Consider the following 22969-nt stretch of genomic DNA (forward strand, 5'->3'; position numbering starts at 1 on the left):
AAATCCCACCAGAAGAGCTCAGCTCCCAGCCAACCTTTCAAATTGGCCAGTCTTTGAAAATGATACTTAGATAGCCTTTTGTGTCTTTGGGTCCCTCTGAGGATGTTGTGTGTGTACCCAAGTGTGTATGCACACACACACATGCATGCACGCGTTCCAACATCTATCTGATATATCGGAGCCCCAGAGGCAAACATCTGTGTCATAAAGAACTTGCTGGTGGCAGAGCACTGCCAGCCTCTTGGGTTTCTGCAGGTCCCTTTTAGGTCAGGCATGGGGTCGCATCAATAAACTCACTACAGTCTGTACCTACAACCAGATTCTGCTCCAGTCTGAGCTAGCTCTGAATGCTCCAGGAGTTTCTGGGTATCCTGTTCTGATCTCCCATGGAACATACTGGAACCCATGGGGTAGGGGGATTACCCATGACCAACCGGTTTGTTGGCTATCCTTTATATTATCACCCAGAGTAAACATGGCTTCTCACAGGTCAGAGGATACTAATGGCAAAGTTCAGGTCCATAGTCAAACCACCGTGAGTAGGACACCACGGCCTCATTTTTTTTTCTTCTTTTAAATAAACTTTATTTCTGTGGACCAATCTTAGAGTCATTTAAAAAAATTGCAAAGATAGTACAGAGACTTCCCATCTACCCTGCACGCAGTTTCCCCTGTTGTTTTCTGTGAGTATGGTACTTTGGTTACAGTTAATGAATCAGTATTGATATAATATTTTTTTTTCTTTTTTTTTTAGTTTTAATTTATTTTTTAATTTAAGTATAGTTGATTCACAATGTTGTGTTAATTTCTGTTTTACAGCAAAGTGGTTCAGTTTTATATATATATATATATATATATATATATTTATATATACACACACATATACATTCTTTTTTAAAATATTCTTTTCCACTATGGTTTACCATAGGTTCTCTGTGCTGTACAGTAGGACCTTGTTGTTTGTCCATTCTATATATAATAGCTTACATCTGCTAACCCCAGCTTCCCACTCCATCCCTCCCCAACCCCCTTCCCCTTGGCAACCACCAGTCTGTTCTCTATATCCACACCACAGCCCCATTTTAAACTCTATCCCTCCAGACACATTAACCATTTCAGGTGAGTGGTATTTAGGTTTGGGACTTTGAATTGACAACATGCTCCGTTGGTGATCTATACTGTCTCCCCTCATTTAAAAAAAGGTTTCACCTATTTAAAAATAAGGCTATTTATATTCAATAGTATAAGAACACTGACTTTAGAGCTATTACAATGTCTTCAAGCGATAATATATGTATAATGTATCATTGGAATGATAATTTCAAAGCTGAATATGATTTGCCTTAGTGATGGGTGCCCTTCCTGGGAGTGAAGGGGCACAGTCCGGTTTTGCACATATGGGTGGAAAGCCTGGAACGGTTCATACCTGCCCTTTTCCTCCAGTGGGTCACCTTCCTTAGTCTTAAGCAATGAGCCACTGTTATCCCCCTGGAATGGTTTCTTCTGTCTTGTCTTTTGTTCTTCCTCTCGACAGTTTTCCAAGTCCATCTTATTCTAATGGGGAAAACAAGGATAATCTTGAATATAATTTTTAAACACACTGGACAATACTCATGTCTGGCCATGGAATATCTGAAGCATTTTCTCAATCACATTGACTACAATTTAAAGAACAGTCGTTCGTTCAAATTAACTGAATAGTAACTGATTTCCAATGATTTGAAATGAACATGTAACCTGGCTCTCTCTCAAAAGTTATCATAAAAGGGAACTAACTGGCTAGAAAACCCATCTTTCAAAATAAAACAAAGTCATAGGATTGCTTATTTCAGGACAAGTGGCATTTGAGTGCCTGTGGGTTATTTCAAAATGCAGATTATGTAGTGTAACCTTTAAAAATTGTATAAAAAAATTAAAAAAATTTTAATGTTTAATTTAAATTTAAAAAATGTAAATAAAAAACAAGCAGAAACTAACACACCATTGTAAAGCAATTATACTCCAATAAAGATGTTTAAAAAATAAAATAGAAATAAAAAACAATACACTTCAAATTTTGATATTTGAAAATGGCTGGTAAACATTGAAAAATTTTTGGACAGTGTAGAATTCCTTTGATGATAATACATAAATAACTTATTTTAAAGTCTAGAAAATCTTTCATAATTATCATTGCAATATATGAAAGAGACATGAAAGATTTGGCTTTTGTGATAATCTTTGTATATAACAGCAAAGACAAGCAATAATTTGAGCTTCCTGAGTGACCATGCAATATCAAATTTGGTGAATTACTTTTGTACAATCTTCATTTGTATTAAGTTAAAATTGGATAATTTAAAAATTTTAGTGTATTGCATCATGTATTAATTGACTACAGAAATGACTAATATGACATATACCCAAGTGATATTATGTTTATTGCAAAATGAATTTATTCTGTTATTATACCATCAAAAACTAAAATGCAGATTATGGACTATCCAGGTGTTGGTATGACCTCTGTCCACTACCTCCATGACCTTATTTGGGGGATATGGAGGTTGACCAGCGTTTCTGGACTCTCTCCAGACCCTGAAGACACATATATATATATATTCATATGGAATTTTAAGAGTGATTCAGAAGAAACTTTCATGGAGGCCGGTGAGAGTGTACTGTTGGCATCCTGCTGCAAATATCCAGTGCAAAGGGATGTACGGTCTGGCAGAGAGAAACATACTTCTGCTAAATGAATGAATGATGGGCATTTAGAAAGACATTCCAGCACATGGCATCACTAACCAGGGTCTTGCCAACCAGTGCAGAGACTTTGGTTTCCAGCCTGCAGGGGCAGGGCTGGCCTCAGTAATATGTTTACTGCTCTCAGGGATTGACTCTAGGGTTTCACCACGGCAATGACAGTATGATGGGGTACAATGGCCACGTAGTAGCTGACATGATTCTAGAGAAACAGCTAGCCCTGGATTTAGACTGGAGGAAAACTTGGCCTTGTGGTTTAGTACTTCTATTTTAGTTTTCTTATTTCACGAATTCCTTTTAATCTATGGTCTTACCATTGTCCCACTGCCTTCAGTCACAGAGGAGGATGTAGACAGCTGGTCTGCAGAACTTGAAGAAATAGTAAATGGAACCACAGTGTCCTCAATTATTTTGCGCTCCTAGGGGAAGGACAGGAATTAATGAAAGGGGGAGAAAGGATAAATCATATTTGTCAAGAGAAAAGTGTCATTAAAGAAATTTAGGGACAAACATCAGAATTATGTGCAAACAAGCAGGGCATAAAAAAAGGTCTTACTTTTAAAAAGCATGTAAATCAGATCACATGCTCTATGGGCAATGATTTAGAAATTGGCATTTAATTTAGAAAAACAGAGTCTTTGCAAGTTAATTAGTTAGTGTGATTCAAGAGGCCTAATTAGAAATGCTATCAGGGAAAGTATTATGCACAAAAATTATTGTTGAAGAAAAAATTCACAACAATATTAATCATAAACAGATTTTGGATAATATACATAAAGTGTAGTTTCAAATACTCGAATGTGGTCTGGTTTGTATATCTAAAAATGAAACAAACAAAACCAAATTCTCCTCCCTTCTAAATCTCTGTAGTACCATACAGTGAATGCAGTAGTAAGGATTCACTTAGCCTTGATATCAAAATTAACCTCATAAAAATTAATATTAATTCACTACTACCAAACATGCTTGCCTCAAACAAACACACAAATAAACAAATTGATACTGTCATGTCATCTAAGACAAATCAAGAATCTGACCTTTGTGACTAAAGAAGAGATACAATTCTATTCTCCCCCTTGACCATGACTCAACACACCCTCACCACAAGCTAAACTTGGAAGAGTAGTGGTCTTTTACAGCCTATAGGATAGGACTCTTTTAAAAGGTTGATAGGGCTCTGTTGTGAGTAAAGAGAATCAGACATGCCCCATGGGTACACACAGCACAGACAGAGAAAGTGCTGATAGACTTTGAGGAATCAGGGCTTCAGGGTCAAATTCCTTCCGGGGAATTTCCTACCTCCTCATAGTATCTGCGTTCTTCCTCTTCCACCTCCTTTTGGGCCTTTTCCCACTCTTCTTTCAGCTTGTCCTGCTCCTTCTGGTATCTCTCCTGTTATGGAATTTCCATAGATTGTTCTGAATGGACCAGTGCATACATCATTGGGACTTTTCCCCCCGCTAAACCATCACGTACAATGTGTTGCAAGACTCTCTTCTTGCTGTAACGTTCTGAAGCTAACCCATTCATGCACCAAAAGGGGAATACCATTTTGTGGTACTCAGACATGTTAGGGACATAAAAATCCAACAGAGAACAATCTTTTCTGCTGTGGGTGTTTCACAGAATTGTTCTTCAGATATATGAGTAGGCATTTGCTTATGGAAAGAGAAAAGATGGAAAGATTCTAAACTCTTTCTTAACTTGGGTTTTGTCCTTAGAGGTAGGTTAAACCAATAGTTTGCTTTTACTGGGCCCTTCAGAGATGAGTTTTGCCATTCCACTGATAGAAATACGTTGCTGCTGGGAGAGTTTAATAAAAGATTAAAAAAAAAAATAAAACCTCTCAGGTTTACAAGATAGATGATGGAGAAAGGTCCAAAGTGGACAAGATGATAATTAGCTGAGTGGCTGAATTACTCTTTGCTTGTGGCCATTCTACTAAAATGGAATCTTCCTAACTTTAAGTCCTCCTGAATTAAGAGTAGCTTTTAAACAGCCCATTAGAAGGCTTTGATATCAGAACTGCTATTATTGTTTTCAGAAAAAAATATGACACTAGTCACCACTTCCCGGAGAAAAAAATAAAAATACTCTGAATAGGATAAGGATGTAAGGATAAGGAGAGCTTTAAAAATGTGACTGGAGTCCCTGACAGCTGACTAGAAGAAATGAATACATGGAAATTAAAACGAATGCTTAAGATGAGAACTGACACCCCTGGATGCCTTGAGAATGGCATCCCTGACATGACAGAGACAAAGGATTTGCTGGAACATACTACGCACAGTCAAATATTTTAGGTTGATTACTGTCAGTCCTCTCTCTGAGGCTAACATGAGTCTGTGCTTCCATCTTCTTGGAAAAGGCACTGAGAATTCCTCCAGGTACTACTTGTTATGTTATTATCTTAGGAGCAAAAGGGCTTTATGGGATTGTCTCGAGCCTAATGTTCCTATTAATGCTCTGGCCAAACCACTGTTGGTCAACTCATGGTAGGCTTTTAAACTTCAGCTAAAAATTTTGTTATAAAACCTAATATTGTAAAGTTTTAGAAACGGACTCCAAGGGCCTTCAGAATAGAGGGAACAGACCTTAAAACTTTACAGAAGATGAAAAACAAGCAAAGCTTCTTACATTTATTGGTTCTAGGAGCTTATATCACATGTCTCACCAAGAGGATGAACTGATGATACAGGGGCCAAAGATGTGGTATATCTGTCCACACACACACACACACACAGAGACACCTTTCCTTCCCCATAAACACCTTGCCCCTAAGCCCACAACCCACACCTAAAACCACGGCCACCTTTCAAAGTATAACAGACACAGCACCACCATGGGAAACACAGGCCGTCTTCCTTACTCTGTGGAATTTCTGACTCCTGGTGGAATGGGCATCTGACTTCCAAGAGAATAGCAGATGACCAGGGCTGGTCTGTGGTCTCCCAATGGACCTAAATGTCCCAACAGCTCTGGGACTTTGCTGAACCTAGTTCTTACTAAGAACTAGGTTTTGGTATTGAAGGTTTATTCCTATGTAATTTTGAAAAGTGTCAAACTTAACGGGCAGACCTAGAGCCACACTACAATTAATTAACTATCTAGCTGACTCTTGCTCCCCACCCCTGGGAATTAAGCCAAAGGATTAGAACAAAAAGATAAGAAAAAAAAGTAAAATAAACTTGCATTAAGCATTGCTTTCTACACATCAGCAGAAAGGTCACAAAAATAAATGAGATTTAACATTCTTTTTCTTTATGACTTTTGGTAAAATCAATAGTATTGGGAGTATAGGGGAAAGAACATGAGTTTTAGAGTCACCCAAGCTTGGATTTGAAACGAGGCTCAACATTTATTAGAGGTATGACCTTGGGCAATTATTTAACTTATTTTGAGCCTTAATTTCTTCAATTGCAAACTGAGACCAATAAGACATACTTTGATGAGTTTTATGAGAACGAAGGTAGGTAAAATATGTCAAGCACCTACAAATATGCCAGTTCTGGCACACCCCAAATGCTCAGCATAGGTTAGTTTCTAAGGTTACTAGATTACTTTTTGAAGCTCTGTTGCTCCACAAAACTGGGATGAAACAAGTAGGAGCATGGTAAGTTTACTCTCAGAATTTTTCTAGAATTGAAAATTAGGAGCTTTTGCTCAAAGATGGAGCAAACATTTCTACTTAAGGAAGAAGACCCAGGTCAACTTTTATTTCACATGTATGCTATCAAATAACTTTCTGATAATTCCTTCCCACCCCTAGTTGGACTGGAATTTGACTGGCAGCGAACAAGGTGATGAGTGGGTGGCTTGGCCCTTAATCAATACTTGGATTTTTTTTCTAAGTGAAATGCTTTCTCCTTATGTTCATCAGTGTAACCTCTGGTGGCAGGAATTAGACTCAGAGCATTCTGTCTCATGGACACAAAAGGAACAGACTTAGACTCAACGACTTCTGAGAAGAAGCTGATTCCATGTACTTCCTGGGCTAAACATCTATTTAATACAGCAGAAATTAAGAGAGCATCACCAAAAAGAAGAAAAAAAAAAAAAGCAGCAAACCCAGTCCTACCTGGAGCAAACGTTCCTGCTCCTGTTGCCATTTTTCCTGTCGCCTGCGTTCCTCTTCTGGGTCCCATGCCCACAACTTCAACTGTTTAGAATATAAAACCATGATCAGAACTGAGCCATGTCCTCAAGGCCAGGCCAGGACAAGGGGCACAATTAGCTCACGGTTTGACACCCAGACGGACACACAGAAGCAGAAACCTTCCTGTATCTAAAGGTGCTCTTTGTTGGCAGAAACCACTTTTTAATCTTAGTCCCTCTTTGGTTTACTTCCAATATGCTGGTATGATTCTGTGAACCTTTTCGGAGCTAATGAAAACGCGAAGTAATTAGCCACTGGCATGGGAAGGCTTTTGCTCTGTTTCTCTTAGAAGTGATTTCTTAAATGTATTCACGCTCCTAAGCATAAGATACTCATTCTGCATATTGATCCTGGGTCCAAGAAAATAGGAATGTTTATTTCAGCAGAACTGCATTTTGTGAGAAGCGGTGTTTGCTGTGCTATAGAACTAATCTTTTATACTGCTATTATTGCTTTTTCATCCCAGCTTTCTCTAAAGTGGGATCATTTAACTCACCAGTGTTCACCCGCATCACCAGAGATCCAGGCAAGGGGAGTTCCTGATCAGGGCCCACAAAACAAACATTCAAACCCACAGACTTTGGTTTTTTTGGTCTTTTAAAAAAGGTTTTTGTGATTTTGAGAACCAAGTGAGTAAACGGGAATAATGGGAGAAGGATGCATGAACCAAAGTGGGCACCCAGGCCATGGAACATGAATGAGATTGAGAGGGTCCAAGGGGGAAGAGAAATCACAGCTGGTCCCTGGGAAACCAGCAAAAGTGGGGAGGTTGATGTGTTTAAAGTTGGCCTCCCTTGTCACCCAGAGTAGGTGTTGAGGCAATCCAGGCTCCCCGATAACTGTGCTTCTTCCCTTCTCTCTGTTCTGATGGGATAGTTTTGGCAGGCACTTAGAACTGTCTGGGAATCCTGAGGGAAAGAGCAGGTTGAGGGTGAAGGAATTGGGGAGGAGGGGGAGAGTCTGGGGCAGGGTGCGGGGCAGGCAGACTCTACCTACTCTGGCTGCCTGCGAAGCTGGACAGAGTCAGTCCCATCCAAGGTTTAGATGGGTCTAGCTACTGCCCAAGATAGCTGGGCCAGCCCACCTCCCCTGCCCTGCCCCCTATGATCCAGGCTACCACGCAGGTGCACAATGGCTGGCCCATCCAGGGAAGTCTCCAGGCTGAGAATACGAGCCAGGCCATGGCTGTTGCTCAATTTTTAACATTATAAGTATCTATAGCTTTAATGTATTTAGACATGTGAAATGTGGGCCTCGGTGGATACTCTTGCTGTGGTTCCTGCAAATGGTAGGGATGGTCACAAAAAGTCAGAGAAAGGTGGGCAAATCAGGGAGGGAAATGTATTTCCTATATGCCACTCTTGGGATTCATGCTGCATATCTGCATATGAAAGCCTCTGACAAGTTATGCAGGAGAAAAACTATTTTATTGTATAAAATCCAGAGTTTCCCAAATTTCCTTGGATGACCATAAAATGTCATGGATCCCAGGTGGAACATTCTCCTGGAATTAATGGAGTTGGAGGTTGGCTCCACTTGGCATTTTCCTAAGACTTGGAAGCAGTTTAAATGTTCAAACCCTCTCTCAGGGGCATGGCCCTTCTTTGACTTTTGAGGAAAATGGTGTGGTAATGTGAATAAAGCTATAGGGAGCCCAATGGGGAAAGTCCAACAGCAGGAAAATAAGAGCAACAATTAGAAATTATTTAGTTAACTTTCAGGTTTCCCTAGGTTGTAATGGCAAGAATAAGTCAGGAGTAAACAGAAACAGGGGGGAGAAGTGTGGGATATGGGGATTGAGCACAGAAGAAAATATGGAATATTTGTTAGAAAGCAAGAAAGAAAAACAATGAGCATTTTCAGAGGAAGATAAAGAGGAAGAGACCATTGTGATAAACAGGAGGGCAAGAGAAGTGGTCATGCTCCTTTTTCGGTGACTATTTGCTGATCACTTACTTATGACCAGGTGGCGTAGCAGGTGGCCAAGAGCCCCAGCCTCATGGAGCTTACAGCTGAGAGTGGGGATGGGGGTGGTGTTGTGAGGGAGTGACCCATATATAAACGATCCCCAGGAGACAGTGGGATAATTACCATAACAGAGATAGAAAAGGTTCCAGAGAAAGAATGCAGAGTATTTGGCACACTTTGTTCTATAATTTATCTGTTTACAGATCTGGATCTTTCTCTGGCCTAGGGGTTCCTTGAGGGCAAAGAGGGCCCTTTATCCCCCCTAAGTATCTCAAGACCTTGAATTTTTAGGTCTTCAGGAAATGTTCGTTGAATAAATAAATGGAATAACTTCATGCTGGGTAATGCATCCTCTTCTCTCCCCTTCGTGGACCCTACAGCTTTGGGCCACTTCACGTCTGAGCAAAACTGCTCCAAGTCTATCGAGTTCAGACTAATCGAATGCTTACTTCCCCTCAACCTTCTCTTATTTTCCAATTTCTTTTAATTTTCCATTCTATGAAGAGCTGTTTATCATCAAAAGAACATCAAATTTAGGTGGGTATTTTCGAGAATTCACTTATATAGGTCAGTAATTTCTCTCTTTCTTATTCTATTTTCCATACACAGAAATAAGAATGTATCTCTGTAGGACGCCCTTCCTCTCCATCCCTGCCAGGGGGGACTAGAACAATTTGACATGGTTGTTCCCGTGACATTTAAAATGGAACTCAATGGGTTATGTTATACTACTCTTCAGATCTGTGCCATGAATGCCAGCCTTGGGGTCCTTCCGGGGGTCCCATCCTCTGTGGATGTACTCAGCTTCCCAACAAACTCAGGATTCCCAGTACTGGCTTAAGACTGAGCCTCCACAAACGGATGGTAGTTCTGGAATGTGGCTGGAGATATTGGGGGGGGGGGTTTGTGATGGGTGATGGGTCCCTTCTCCATTCTGCACAGGTACTTAGGAATTCCCAAAGTGAGACAATTTACCTATAGATAAGAATTGGTGTTGGCTATGGTGGGCCTCTTGGATTAGCCACTGGGGAGGATTCGTTCATGTATTGGGCACTGTGCTACAGGCTTCTGTGTAATTATTTCAAATAAAGTCCACAACACTCTGAAAGTATTATTATCTCATTGCACTACCAAGGAAGACAAGGTTCAGAGAAGTTATACAGCACCTTCAGGGTCATATGGTTAGTAAATCTGTAATCAAAGGTGCAGCAGTGATTATGCAGCTACACCTGGGGGCCTCAGGAAATGCTACAGTTGATTGTGCCATAGAGGAAGGCTCCAAACCAATGCAAATTTCAGAGGGTGAGTATTCCAGGCCCAGCATTGGAAACACTCAGTTCAGAGAAGAGTCAGGTCTATGGAGAATGTCCAGGTATAATTCAGCAGCAAGGAATTTCTACAGTGTCATGTGTCTTGACATTTTAATTAGCAAGTGCTCTTTTTATTTCATCGAAATAAAGAACTGAAAACTAAATGTACAGTTAATATTATTCAAGATACTGATATTCAAGATGGTGGAGGAGTAGGTGGACGTGGAGTTCATCTCTCTCCTCATATGCATTAGGAATACATCTACAGATGCAACAGTTCTCACAGAACACCAGCTGAAAACTAGCAGAAGACCTTGGACACCAGAAAGGACGATAAAGATTCCTTCCTAACTGGAAGGGAAGCATTTGAGGCTCGCAGAAGAGGGTGAAGCAGCCGATCTGTGGCAGACGGGACAGAGTGAGAAATACACAGACGGTCCGTACCACAGCCCTACATGCCCCGGACTGGGACGTGTGTTCACAGGCTGCCCCTCCAAGAGCAGAGGCAGTGAGAGGACGTGTGTGCACTGGTCTGCACGGGGAAGCAGTAGGGACAGAGCCCGGCACCACCTCCTGCTTCTCCCTTTCAGGGAAACCAGGGAAACAAGAACTAGCAAGAGCTTGACAAATGCCTGGCTTTGAATTGGAGACCATTCACCTGCCTATTGTTTCATTCCTGGAAATTTCATTGCAACTAAGTAAGAAAAAAAATACCTGAAAGAAAGAAAACAAAGAACAAAATACCCCAGAATTCCTAAAAAACAGGCCTTGGTGCTCTGGCCGGGTGTCAGGCCTGAGCCTCTGAGGTGGGAGAGTCGAGTACAGGACATTGGTCCACCAGAGACCTCTCAGCCCCATGTAATATCAAACGGCGAAAGCTCTCCCAGAGATCTCCATCTCAATGCTAAGACCCAGCTCCACTCAACAAGCAGCAAGCTACAGTGCTGGACACCCCATGCCAAACAACTAGCAAGATGGGAACACAAACCCATCCATTAGCAAAGAGGTTGTCTAAAATCATAATAAGTTCACAGACACCCCAAAACACACCACCCAGCTTGGTCCTGCCCACCAGAAGGACAAGATCCAGCCTCATCCACCAGAACACAGGCACTAGTCCCTTCCACCAGGAAGCCTACACAACCCACTGAGCCAAGCTTACCCACTGGGGGCAGACACCAAAAACAACGGGAACTATGAACCTGCAGCCTGCGAAATGGAGACCCCAAACAAAGTAAGTTAAGCAAAATGAGAAGACAGAGAAATACACAGCAGATGAAGGAGCAAGGTAAAAACCCACCAGACCAAACAAATGAAAAGGAAATAGGCAGTCTACCTGAAAAAGAATTCAGAGTAATGATAGTAAAGATGATCCAAAATCTTGGAAATAGAATGGAGAAAATACAAGAAACATTTAACAAGGACCTAGAAGAACTAAAGAGCAAACAAACAATGATGAGCAACGAAATAAATGAAATTAAAAATTCTCTAGAAGGGATCAATAGCAGAATAACTGAGGCAGAAGGACGGATAAGTGACCTGGAAGATAAAACAGTGGAAATAACTACCACAGAGCAGAATAAAGAAAAAAGAATGAAAAGAGTTGAGGACAGTCTCAGAGACCTCTGGGACAACATTAAACGCACCAACATTCGAATTATAGGGGTCCCAGAAGAAGAAGAGAAAAAGAAAGGGTCTGAGAAAATACTTGAAGAGATTATAGTTGAAAACTTCCCTAACATGGGAAAGGAAATAGTCAATCAAGTCTAGGAAGCACAGAGAGTCCCATACAGGATAAATCCAAGGAGAAACACGCCAAGACACATATTAATCAAACTATCAAAAATTAAATACAAAGAAAAAATAGTAAAAGCAGCAAGGTAAAAGCAACAAATAACATACAAGGGAATCCCCATAAGGTTAACAGCTGATCTTTCAGCAGAAACTTTGCAAACCAGAAGGGAGTGGCAGGACATATTTAAAGTGATGAAAGGGAAAAACCTACAACCAAGATTACTCTACCCAGCAAGGATCTCATTCAGATTCAGCGGAGACATTAAAAGCTTTACAGACAAGCAAAAGCAAAGAGAATTCAGCACCACCAAACCAGCTTTACAGCAAATGCTAAAGGAACTTCTCTAGGCAGGAAACACAAGAGAAGGAAAAGACCTACGATAACAAACTCAAAACAGTTAAGAAAATGGTAATAGGAACATACATATCGATAACTACCTTAAATGTAAATGGACTAAATGCTCCAACCAAAAGACATAGCTTGGTTGAATGGATACAAAAACAAGACCCATACATATGCTGTTTACAAGAGACCCATTTCAGACGTAGGGACACATACAGACTGAAAGTGAGAGGATGGAAAAAGATATTCCATGCAAATGGAAATCAAAAGAAAGCTGGAGTAGCAATTCTCATATCAGACAAAATAGACTTTAAAATAAAGACTATTACAAGAGACAAAGAAGGACACTACATAATGATCAAAGGATCAATCCAAGAAGAAGATATAACAATTGTAAATATTTATGCACCCAACATAGGAGCACCTCAATACATAAGGCAAATGCTAACAGCCGTAAAAGGGGAAATTGACAGTAACACAATAATAGTAGGGGACTTTAACACCCCACTTTCACCTATGGACAGATCATCCAAAATGAAAATAAATAAGGAAACAGAAGCTTTAAATGATACATTAAACAAGATGGACTTAATTGATATTTATAGGACATTCCATCCAAAAACAGGATATTACACTTTCTTCTCAAGGGTTCATGGAACATTTTCCAGGATAGATCATATCTTGGGTCACAAATCAAGCCTTGGTAAATTTAAGAAAATTGAAATTGTATCAAGTATGTTTTCCGACCACAACGCTATGAGACTAGATATCAATTACAGGAAAAAAATCTGTGAAAAACACAAGCACATGGAGGCTAAACAATACACTATTAAATAACCAAGAGACCACTGAAGAAATCAAAGAGGAAATTAAAAAATACCTAGAAACAAATGACAATGAAAACACGACGACCCAAAACCTATGGCATGCAGCAAAAGCAGTTCTAAGAGGGAAGTTTATAGCAATACAATCCTACCTCAAGAAACAAGAACATCTCAAATAAACAACCTAACCTTACACCTAAAGCAATTAGAGAAAGAAGAACAAAAAACCTCAAAGTTAGCAGAAGGAAAGAAATCATAAAGATCAGATCACAAATAAATGAAAAAGAAATGAAGGAAGTGAGAGCAAAGATGAATAAAACTAAAAGCTGGTTCTTTGAGGAGATAAACAAAATTGATAAACCATTAGCTAGACTCATCAAGAAAAAAACGGAGAAGACTCAAATCAATAGAAGTAGAAATGAAAAAGGAGAAGTAACAACTGACACTGAAGAAATACAAAGGATCATGAGAGATTACTACAAGCAATTATATGCCAATAAAATGGACAACCTGGAAGAAATGGACAAATTCTTAGAAAAGCACAACCTTCTGAAACTGAACCAGGAAGAAACAGAAAATATAAACAGACCAATCACAAGGACTGAAATTGAGACTGTGATTAAAAATCTTCCAACAAACAAAAGCCCAGGACCAGATGGCTTCAAAGGTGAATTCTATCAAACATTTAGAGAAGAGCTAACACCCATCCTTCTCAAACTCTTCCAAAATATAGCAGAGGGAGGAACACTCCCAAACTCATTCTACAAGGCCACCATCACCCTGATACCAAAACCAGACAAAGATGCCACAAACAAAGAAAACTACAGGCCAATATCATTGATGAACAGAGATGCAAAAATCCTCAACAAAATACTAGCAAACAGAATCCAACAGCACATGGAAAGGATCATACACCATGATCAACTGGGGTTTATCCCAGGAATGCAAGGTTTCTTCAATATACGCAAATCAATCAATGTGATAAACCATATTAACAAACTGAAGGAGAAAAACCACATGATCATCTCAATAGATGCAGAAAAAGCTTTTGACAAAATTCAACACCGATTTATGATAAAAACCCTCCAGAAAGTAGGCATAGAGGGAACGTACCTCAACATAATAAAGGCTATATATGACAAACCCACAGCCAACATCGTTCTCAATGGTGAAAAACTGAAACCATTTCCACTAAGATCAGGAACAAGACAAGGTCGTCCACTCTCACCACTATTTGTCAACATAGTTTTGGAAGTTTTAGCCACAGCAATCAGAGAAGAAAAAGGAATCCAAATCGCAAAAGAAGAAGTAAAACTGTCACTGTTTGCAGATGACGTGATACTATACATAGAAAATCCTAAAGATGCTACCAGAAAACTACTAGAGCTAATCAATGAATTTGGTAAAGCAGCAGGATACAAAATTAATGAACAGAAACCTCTTGCATTCCTATACACTAATGATGAAAAATCTGAAAGAGAAATTAAGGAAACACTCCCATTTACCATTGCAACAAAAAGAATAAAATACCTAGGAATAAACCTACCTAAGGAGACAAAAGACCTGTATGCAGAAAACTATAAGACACTGATGAAAGAAATTAAAGATGATACAAACAGATGGAGAGATATACCATGTTCTTGGATTGGAAGAATCAACATTGTGAAAATCCTACCCAAAGCAATCTACAGATTCAGTGCAATCCCTATCAAACTACCAATGGCATTTTTCACAGAACTAGAACAAAAAATTTCACAATTTGTATGGAAACACAAAAGACCCTGAATAGCCAAAGCAACCTTGAGAAAGAAAAATGGAGATGGAGGAATCAGGCTCCCTGACTTCAGACTATACTACAAAGCTACAGTAATCAAGACAGTATGGTACTGGCACAAAAACAGAAATATAGATCAATGGAACAGGATAGAAAGCTCAGAGATAAACCCACACACATATGGTCACCTTATCTTTGATAAAGGAGGCAAGAATATACAAGGGAGAAAAGACAGCCTCTTCAACAAATGGTGCTGGGAAAACTGGACAGCTACATGTAAAAGAATGAAATTAGAACACTCCCTAACACCATACACAAAAATAAACTCAAAATGGATTAAAGATTTAAATGTAAGGCCAGACACTATAAACCTCTTAGAGGAAAACATAGGCAGAACACTCTATGACATAAATCACAGCAAGATCCTTTTTGACCCACCTCCTAGAGAAAGAAAATAAAAACAAAAATAAACAAATGGGACCTAATGAAACTTAAAAGCTTTTGCACAGCAAAGGAAACCATAAACAAGTCGAAAAGACAACCCTCAGAATGGGAGAAAATATTTGCAAACGAACCAACTGACAAAGGATTAATCTCCAAAATATACAAGCAGCTCATGCAGCTCAATATCAGAAAAACAAACAACGCAATCCAAAAATGGGCAGAAGACCTAAATAGACATTTCTCCAGAGAAGATATACAGACTGCCGACAAACACATGAAAGGATGCTTAACATCACTAATCATTAGAGAAATGCAAATCAAAACTACCATGAGGTATCACCTCACACCAGTCAGAATGGCCATCATCAAAAAATCTACAAACAATAATGCTGGAGAGGGTGTGGAGAAAAGGGAACCCTCTTGCACTGTTGGTGGGAATGTAAATTGATACAGACACTATGGAGAACTGTATGGAGGTTCCTCAAAAAACTAGAAATAGAACTACCATAGGACCCAGCAATCCCAGTACTGCGCATATACCCTGAGAAAACCATAATTCAAAAAGAGTCATGTACCACAATGTTCATTGCAGCTCTATTTACAATAGCCAGGACATGGAAGCAACCTAAGTGTCCATCGACAGATGAATGGATAAAGAAGATGTGGCACATATATACAATCGAATATTACTCAGCCATAAAAAGAAATGAAATCGAGTTATTTGTAGTGAGGTGGGTGGAGTTAGAGTTTGTCATACAGAGTGAAGTAAGTCAGAAAGAGAAAAACAAATACCATATGCTAACACACATATATGGAATCTAAAAAAAAAAAAGGTTCTGAAGAACCTCGGGGCAGGACAGGAATAAAGACACAGACGTAGAGAATAGACTTGAGGACACGGGGAGGGGGAAGGGTAAGCTGGGACAAAGTGAGAGAGTGGCATGGACTTATATACACTACCAAACGTAAAATAGATAGCTAGTGGGAAGCAGCCCCATAGCACAGGGAGATCAGCTCGGTGCTTTGTGACCACCTAGAGGGGTGGGATAGGGAGGGTGGGAGGGAGACGCAAAAGGGAAGAGATATGGGGATGTGTGTACACGTATAGCTGATTCACTTTGTTATACAGCAGAAACTAACACACCATTGTAAAGCAGTTATACTCCAACAAAGATGTTAAAAAATATATATTATTCAAGATACTGATTGTGAGAAGGAATATAATCCAGACAGCATGGGTCTCCCAGAGAAAGTCCAGGCTGGGCCCTGTCTGCCAATGGTACGCTGTGTTAAAGTATTGTCTTCATTTAAAAAGCTGATTTTGAATGTCTACAGAAGTTGCATATTTTATTACTAATTCCTTATGTCACATTCATTTTGGTTGTTTCTTTTAGATTTTACTTTCCTGACTCACCATTTTGCTTCCAGGCATGATAACAGCTCTGCAAAATGCTAACCCATCTCTTTCGCCATGATTCAACTGACAGCATTATATCCGACAAAAATATTCTTTTACAATCAAAAGTTTGGAGACCGTTTTTGATTGAATCCCCTTTAAGTGAATCAAATACCTTATAAATTAAAATCACACTAAATGCATGATCATATTCCTCAATAGGAATTACTTACAGGTGTAGTTACAGGCGACTTTTCACTGCTTGGAGTATCCACTGTACAGAAAGAAAGGAATAAAGATCACAATGTGAGTAGTTTCTAATTGTCTTTCTTTTTTGATCATCTCAGTGGAGTGTGGTTCCTATGTCAGCTTCAAACCAACTTTTTTTGGTTAGCCAAGAGCATTAGAAAATCATGATAAAGCAGACCCCTGAAGCAGCTTGTACCCATCACCAAGAGAAGTTATGACCAGTGTAATATGATTGATCACATCAATTAGCACCAGGTACTAGATTATAGGAAGCGAAATCTATTCCTATGAGTGCTCGTTTTAAGGCACCTTGCACTCTGGCTTGACTGACCAGTTCCCTCACTGTCTGACACAGAGAAGGATCACACAGAGAGAGGCCAGATGTCATCCAGGAAGTAGAGAAGGTGACACAGTTAACAAGAGGACCGTTACCAGTTCCAGGTAAATGCTTCTAATCTTTGTTTAAAAAAAAAAAAGAAGAAGAAGACCCTAAAGAAAGAGGTGAATATTATTTCTTTGGATTTTCAAAATCAAAGTAAAATTCTGCGAATTTCCCCCAATTTTGGTACTGATAACTGGTACTGATATCAATGAACCAGCTCTTTGCTAACTGTGTGCCCCTGGAATCAGAAATGAAGAAAAGTACCAGATATAATTGGTTGCCCACAACATGGATTTTGCAAAAAAGAAATAGAGCTCCCCAGTATGCATTTTACCTGACTGGGAGAAAAACTGGGAACGTCGCCAAGAGTTCTGAACTCTCAGCAGAACGCTGGCAGTGCCAGGCGACTCTAGATCAGATGGCAGAACAGAACAAATAGAAAACCATGAAAACAGGGCTGAGACTTGAACAGAACCACACTCCCAAGTACTAATGGAGGTTCGGCTGTCATCAGAACAAGGATTGAGAGTGAAAGAATCCAAAGTACAAAATATCTCAATAAAATGCACACAAAACCCGAAGATGTGGACAAAAGTCCATAGATAGGCCAGTTTATGCTACTGTTTGGTGTTGGGTGGGAGTTTAGGAGCTCATACTTAAAGGTGATATTGTGAAGATGCTGAATCTCAAAATGATGGGATGATGTGTGATGTAAGGGCAAAATGCACAGTTTACATTGCTTTTGGAAAGCACTAGAAAAGTACAAAAGACAGCAGAGATAAGTTCAACTATTCTTACACCCTTTATAAATGTTATTATGGAAGTCTGTGGTGGCAGTTATATACGTGTGTAGTAAAAAAGATGTGTATGTGTGTATCTGTCATGGGGTGGCATCAAGCAGACAGAAGCTGAAGGCAAGCATTTGCATCCTTAACCTATATGCTATGCTCATCTGTCATCATTCTCAATGCAAATAAAGACATCGGTTTTAAAAATGTGCACATGTTTTCCTGAAACATCAATTCAAGATATCTTTCTACTATTGGGAGACAGTTGAGAAAAGGAAATCTTTCCTCTTTAAATGTTATTTTATGAATGTTTTCAGAGTATTCAAAGACTATTTATGCACATGCGTATGTTTGAGGGAAATCTGTGGAGCACCACTAGGGCCCCCAGCACGTCTGCAGTAGCCTGTCTGAGCAGTCGAGAAACAGACGACTTGGTGGAGATGATGGCGTCCTCACTGTCCTGGGGAGAGAATATTAGGTATGGCTCCAGGATTCCTGATCCTGAACCTACAGCTTCTTTGGACTTGATGTGCAGCCTCTGACCAGTCACTTAAATGTATGCTGACTTTTTATAGCTGGGCAAAGCCCTATACTCCCCTGCCAACCCCCAATTAAAGACAAATCATGTCTCTTAAGACTACATTTATTAGAGGCCTTTTGCTTCTTGAAAGATAGGAACTTTATACACTCCAAACAAGCATTAATGTTATTTTTACATCTACCAGCGATGTTTTTGGTGCACAATTTAAACACATACTTCAAGCCAGTGGTTTCCAGAGTGTGGTCCCTGGATCTGCAGCATCACCATCACCTTTGGGAACTTGTTAGAAATGTAAATACTGTGGCCCAGCCCAGACCTACACAATCAGACGCTGTACGGGTGGGGTCCAGAGAGTGGTGTTTTTAAAATTTTTTAAATTTATTTATTTATTTATTTTTTAACATCTTTATCGGAGCATAATTGCTTTACAATGGTGTGTTAGTTTCTGCTTTATAATGAAGTGAATCAGTTATATATATACATATGTCCCCATATCTCTTCCCTCTTGCATCTCCCTCCCTCCCACCCTCCCTATCCCACCTCTCTAGGTGGTCACAAAACACAGAGCTGATCTCCCTGTGCTATGCGGTTGCTTCCCACTAGCTAGCTATTTTATGTTTGGTAGTGTATATATGACCATGCCACTCTCTCACTTTGTCACATCTTTCCCTTCCCCCTCCCCACATCCTCAAGTCCATTCTCTAGTAGGTCTGTGTCTTTATTCCCATCTTGCCACTAGGTTCTTCAGAACCATTTTTTTTTCCCTTAGATTCCATATATATGTGTTAGCATACTGTATTTGTTTTTCTCTTTCTGACTTACTTCACTCTGTATGACAGACTCTAACTCCACCCACCTCACTACAAATAACTCCATTTCGTTTCTTTTTATGGCTGAGTAATATTCCATTGTATATATGTGCCACATCTTCTTTATCCATTCATCCGATGATGGACACTTAGGTTGCTTCCATGTCCTGGCTATTGTAAATAGAGCTGCAATGAACATTTTGGTACATGACTCTTTTTGAATTATGGTTTTCTCAGGGTATATGCCCAGTAGTGGGATTCTGGGTCGTATGGTAGTTCTATTTTTAGTTTTTTAAGGAACCTCCATACTGTTCTCCATAGTGGCTGTATCAATTTACATTCCCACCAACAGTGCAAGAGTGTTCCCTTTTTTCCACACCCTCAGAGAGTGGTGTTTTAATTAACCCTGCAGGAGACCCTGCCACATCTCAGGTTTGAAAATTACTGCTATGTCTCTACAATATAAATACTCCTATTTTAAGGAGAGCATTTAAGAATGCTTTATTCCTGCCTGGCACCTTGCTTTATACTTCTACTCTTACTGCAACTATTCTGCAGCTACTAGATTATACTGTAGTGCTTATTCTAGGTCAGGTGTTGAGCTAAATGCTTTTTTTTTTTTTGGTTTATCTCATTTAATTCTTCCAACAGCCCTATGAGGTTGGTACTGTTATTATTTCCAGTTTACAGGTGACAGTTAGAGATTAGAGAGAACTTGATGGGTAAGATCATGCAGATTAGAACTCAAAGAGCCAGAATTTGAAGCCAGGCCTTCTGTCTCCAGAGCCTGCAGCTGTAATTACAGCTTCCATGAGCCAGACAAGAGTATGGAATGGGTGTATGACAAATATAATCCCACCTTGAAGAATGATTTTGGAAATGCTCTAGTGCCACTGAATTTTATTTTTCATTCACCTTAGATAAAGCATGAAGTAAAGTCCCTTAATTCAACAGCACATTTTACAAAACCGAAATGCCTTACAACAGATAATTAGATGTAAAAATACCTAAGACAATAAAACTAATTAATATGGCTTAAAATATCTATTTCTTCTCTATATTACTTATATACACAATTAAAAAGTGCTAGAAATAGGGCAGAATTAAAATCTAAATGTGACCAATTGCTGGCCCAGTTAGGAGAATTTACTTTTGTCACTTCCCTTCAGGACAGTAGGGCTGACGAATTTAAATCAAATGCTTTGACGACAGTATTGAACTTGTTTCCACATTAAGAAGCTAGTGATCATCAGTACCTGTACCAATTAATTCCCTCCCGAGTACTTCCTGTTATGTAGATAGAGCCCAACTTATCTCCCAGCCGTCAACAAAGACTAATGGAAGCCAAATAGCATTCTGCCAAAGAGCTGCCCATCCTTGAAAAGAAAAGTAACAATAAATCCCCAGCCACAATGACCCTGTACATCCTCTCTTTGCCTGGACTGATAGATCTATAAAGTGTACTGGGGAAAGCACATTAAAAAAGAAAAACAAGAAACCTTATAGTTTTTGCCTCCTGAACTCTAGCCGTTTTCACATCACATCAGTAAAGAGAGAGAACTCATACCAGTAAAGCCCGGTGGTCTGTCTCTTGTGAAGCACAGTCCCTACAGATCGTGGAATCCTCAGGACCCATCCCCCCACCGTTCACATCCCTCAGGCTCCTTTCTGGTGGTTGTGGGCGCCTGGGGTTCTTACCAAGATAAAGGGATTCAAGTTGGGCTCTTAAAGAGTAAAGGGGTGAATTCACAACCTATACATGGCCTAAAGGTACTTGGGGAGTTTGCAGTGGCCATTGCCATTTTAAGACCTTCATAGGCACTAAACTCCCATATTTTTTGAGGCCATCCCTCCCTACATTATACCAAACATGTTAAAATGTATCAAACATGGGACAAAGTGAGAGAGTGGCATGGACATATATACACTACCACATGTAAAATAGATAGCTAGTGGGAAGCAGCCGCATAGCACAGGGAGATCAGCTCGGTGCTTTGTGACCACCTAGAGGGGTGGGATAGGGAGGGTGGGAGGGAGACACAAAAGGGAAGAGATATGGGGATATGTGTATACATATAGCTGATTCACTTTGTTATACAGCAGAAACTAACACACCATTGTAAAGCAGTTATACTACAATAAAGTTGTTAAAAAAAAATAAAATGTATCAAACATATGAAATATATTAAGGTTTATCCTCAGCCTATATATATGTGTTCCATATAACTATATATTCTAACTATAAAGAATTTTTGGAAAGATTAAAGTTTTTGGCTATGAGTAACACGTTTAACCTATGATCATGAATGTTTCTTGGTAATCATCATGCACAGCCAGGAACTATTATGGGGCAAGAAAATCTGACTTTCTTCCAAAATCACTGTCAAATTAAATGAGTATTTTAGGAAGACTAGATAATTAACAGTTAATGAAGTTGACATAATATTAAGATCATAAACTCTTTATTAAAGTTATTGATTTTTTATTTTGTAATTTTTAAAATATTTAAGAGCCAATAAAAATTATTTTCAGGTATCAAATCCTTGTATAGGCCCTACTGTGCCTACTGTGCCTGGCTGACAAAACGGTCTTGGCAGCTGGGGTTCCTGGCTAAGCCAAATAGAGACTGTAGCTCCAGACCTCCATTCTGAAGTGATTAATTCAGCCATCATGGACTCCGGCAAACCCAATGGCTAAAGGTACATCAACATAAAGGAAGTAATCTGCCTTGAAAATGAAGACTATTTCACTACAAATGGGCCCAGCAGAACACGTAGAACTAAAACAAAACATTTCTATCTTTTTACCTTGAGAACTGAGATTTGGCAAAGGTAATTGGCTGCTTTCAGGCATTTTGTCCAGAAATGGAAACGTCAGGGTTGCTTCTGGTTCTGGAGATTTTGGCTTTACCACCTGGATCATGGGCAACAGACATAAATATTACAAGTATTGTCCATTAATAAATGCACAGGTGAAATAAAATTTAAGGATCCATGGCTACAATAAGTCAATAAGCCCAAACATTTAAATTGTAAATGGAAAATTTTGCCCCTTCTCCAAACCCCTTCATGCTTTTCTACATTAATATAGAGGTCAATTTTTCAGAGAAATCAAACTAGAGCATAAAAATTTGATGATCATGTTTCTTCAAACTCAGAGGACAATATTCCATCTTTGAGATAATACATCACTCTGTCTCATTTTCTTATTGGGATCAATCACAGTTTCTCTTCTTGGTACTACATAATACTGAATTTGTAATGTCAGGAAGTGAGATGTTCCACATAAGATTTTTTAAAAAATCTTATTATGTAAGTATTAAATATTAAAGTAATATTACCTTCTAATGGGCATTATTCTTGAGACACTACATACCCCCCCCCACACAAATTTACGCAAAGTACATTAAAGACAATATACTGTGCCTGTTGGCAAAGAAGCATTATTGT

At 39.4% G+C, this 22969-nt stretch overlaps 1 protein-coding gene across 24 annotated transcripts in view; it reads right to left on the reverse strand.

The window, feature by feature from the left end:
- LIMCH1 (LIM and calponin homology domains 1) overlaps window positions 1-22969 on the reverse strand; it is a 345391-nt gene that overhangs the window by 15789 nt on the left and 306633 nt on the right. For 14 of the 24 annotated variants that reach the window (XM_059923105.1, XM_059923102.1, XM_059923104.1 and 11 more), the window contains 6 exons: window positions 22328-22433; window positions 16985-17025; window positions 6821-6901; window positions 4042-4134; window positions 3057-3161; window positions 1427-1554 (listed from right to left, as the gene is read on the reverse strand). In XM_059923105.1, the coding sequence (XP_059779088.1) occupies window positions 1427-1554; window positions 3057-3161; window positions 4042-4134; window positions 6821-6901; window positions 16985-17025; window positions 22328-22433 (554 nt within the window). Of the gene's footprint in view, window positions 1-1426; window positions 1555-3056; window positions 3162-4041; window positions 4135-6820; window positions 6902-16984; window positions 17026-17716; window positions 17792-22327; window positions 22434-22969 lie in introns of all 24 variants that reach the window. The other 10 variants (XM_059923103.1, XM_059923098.1, XM_059923095.1 and 7 more) reach the window with 1 other exon arrangement.

The sequence above is a fragment of the Balaenoptera ricei genome, chromosome 5 (genome assembly GCF_028023285.1).
Source record: "Balaenoptera ricei isolate mBalRic1 chromosome 5, mBalRic1.hap2, whole genome shotgun sequence".
In the NCBI taxonomy this organism is placed as follows: Eukaryota; Metazoa; Chordata; class Mammalia; order Artiodactyla; family Balaenopteridae; genus Balaenoptera; species Balaenoptera ricei.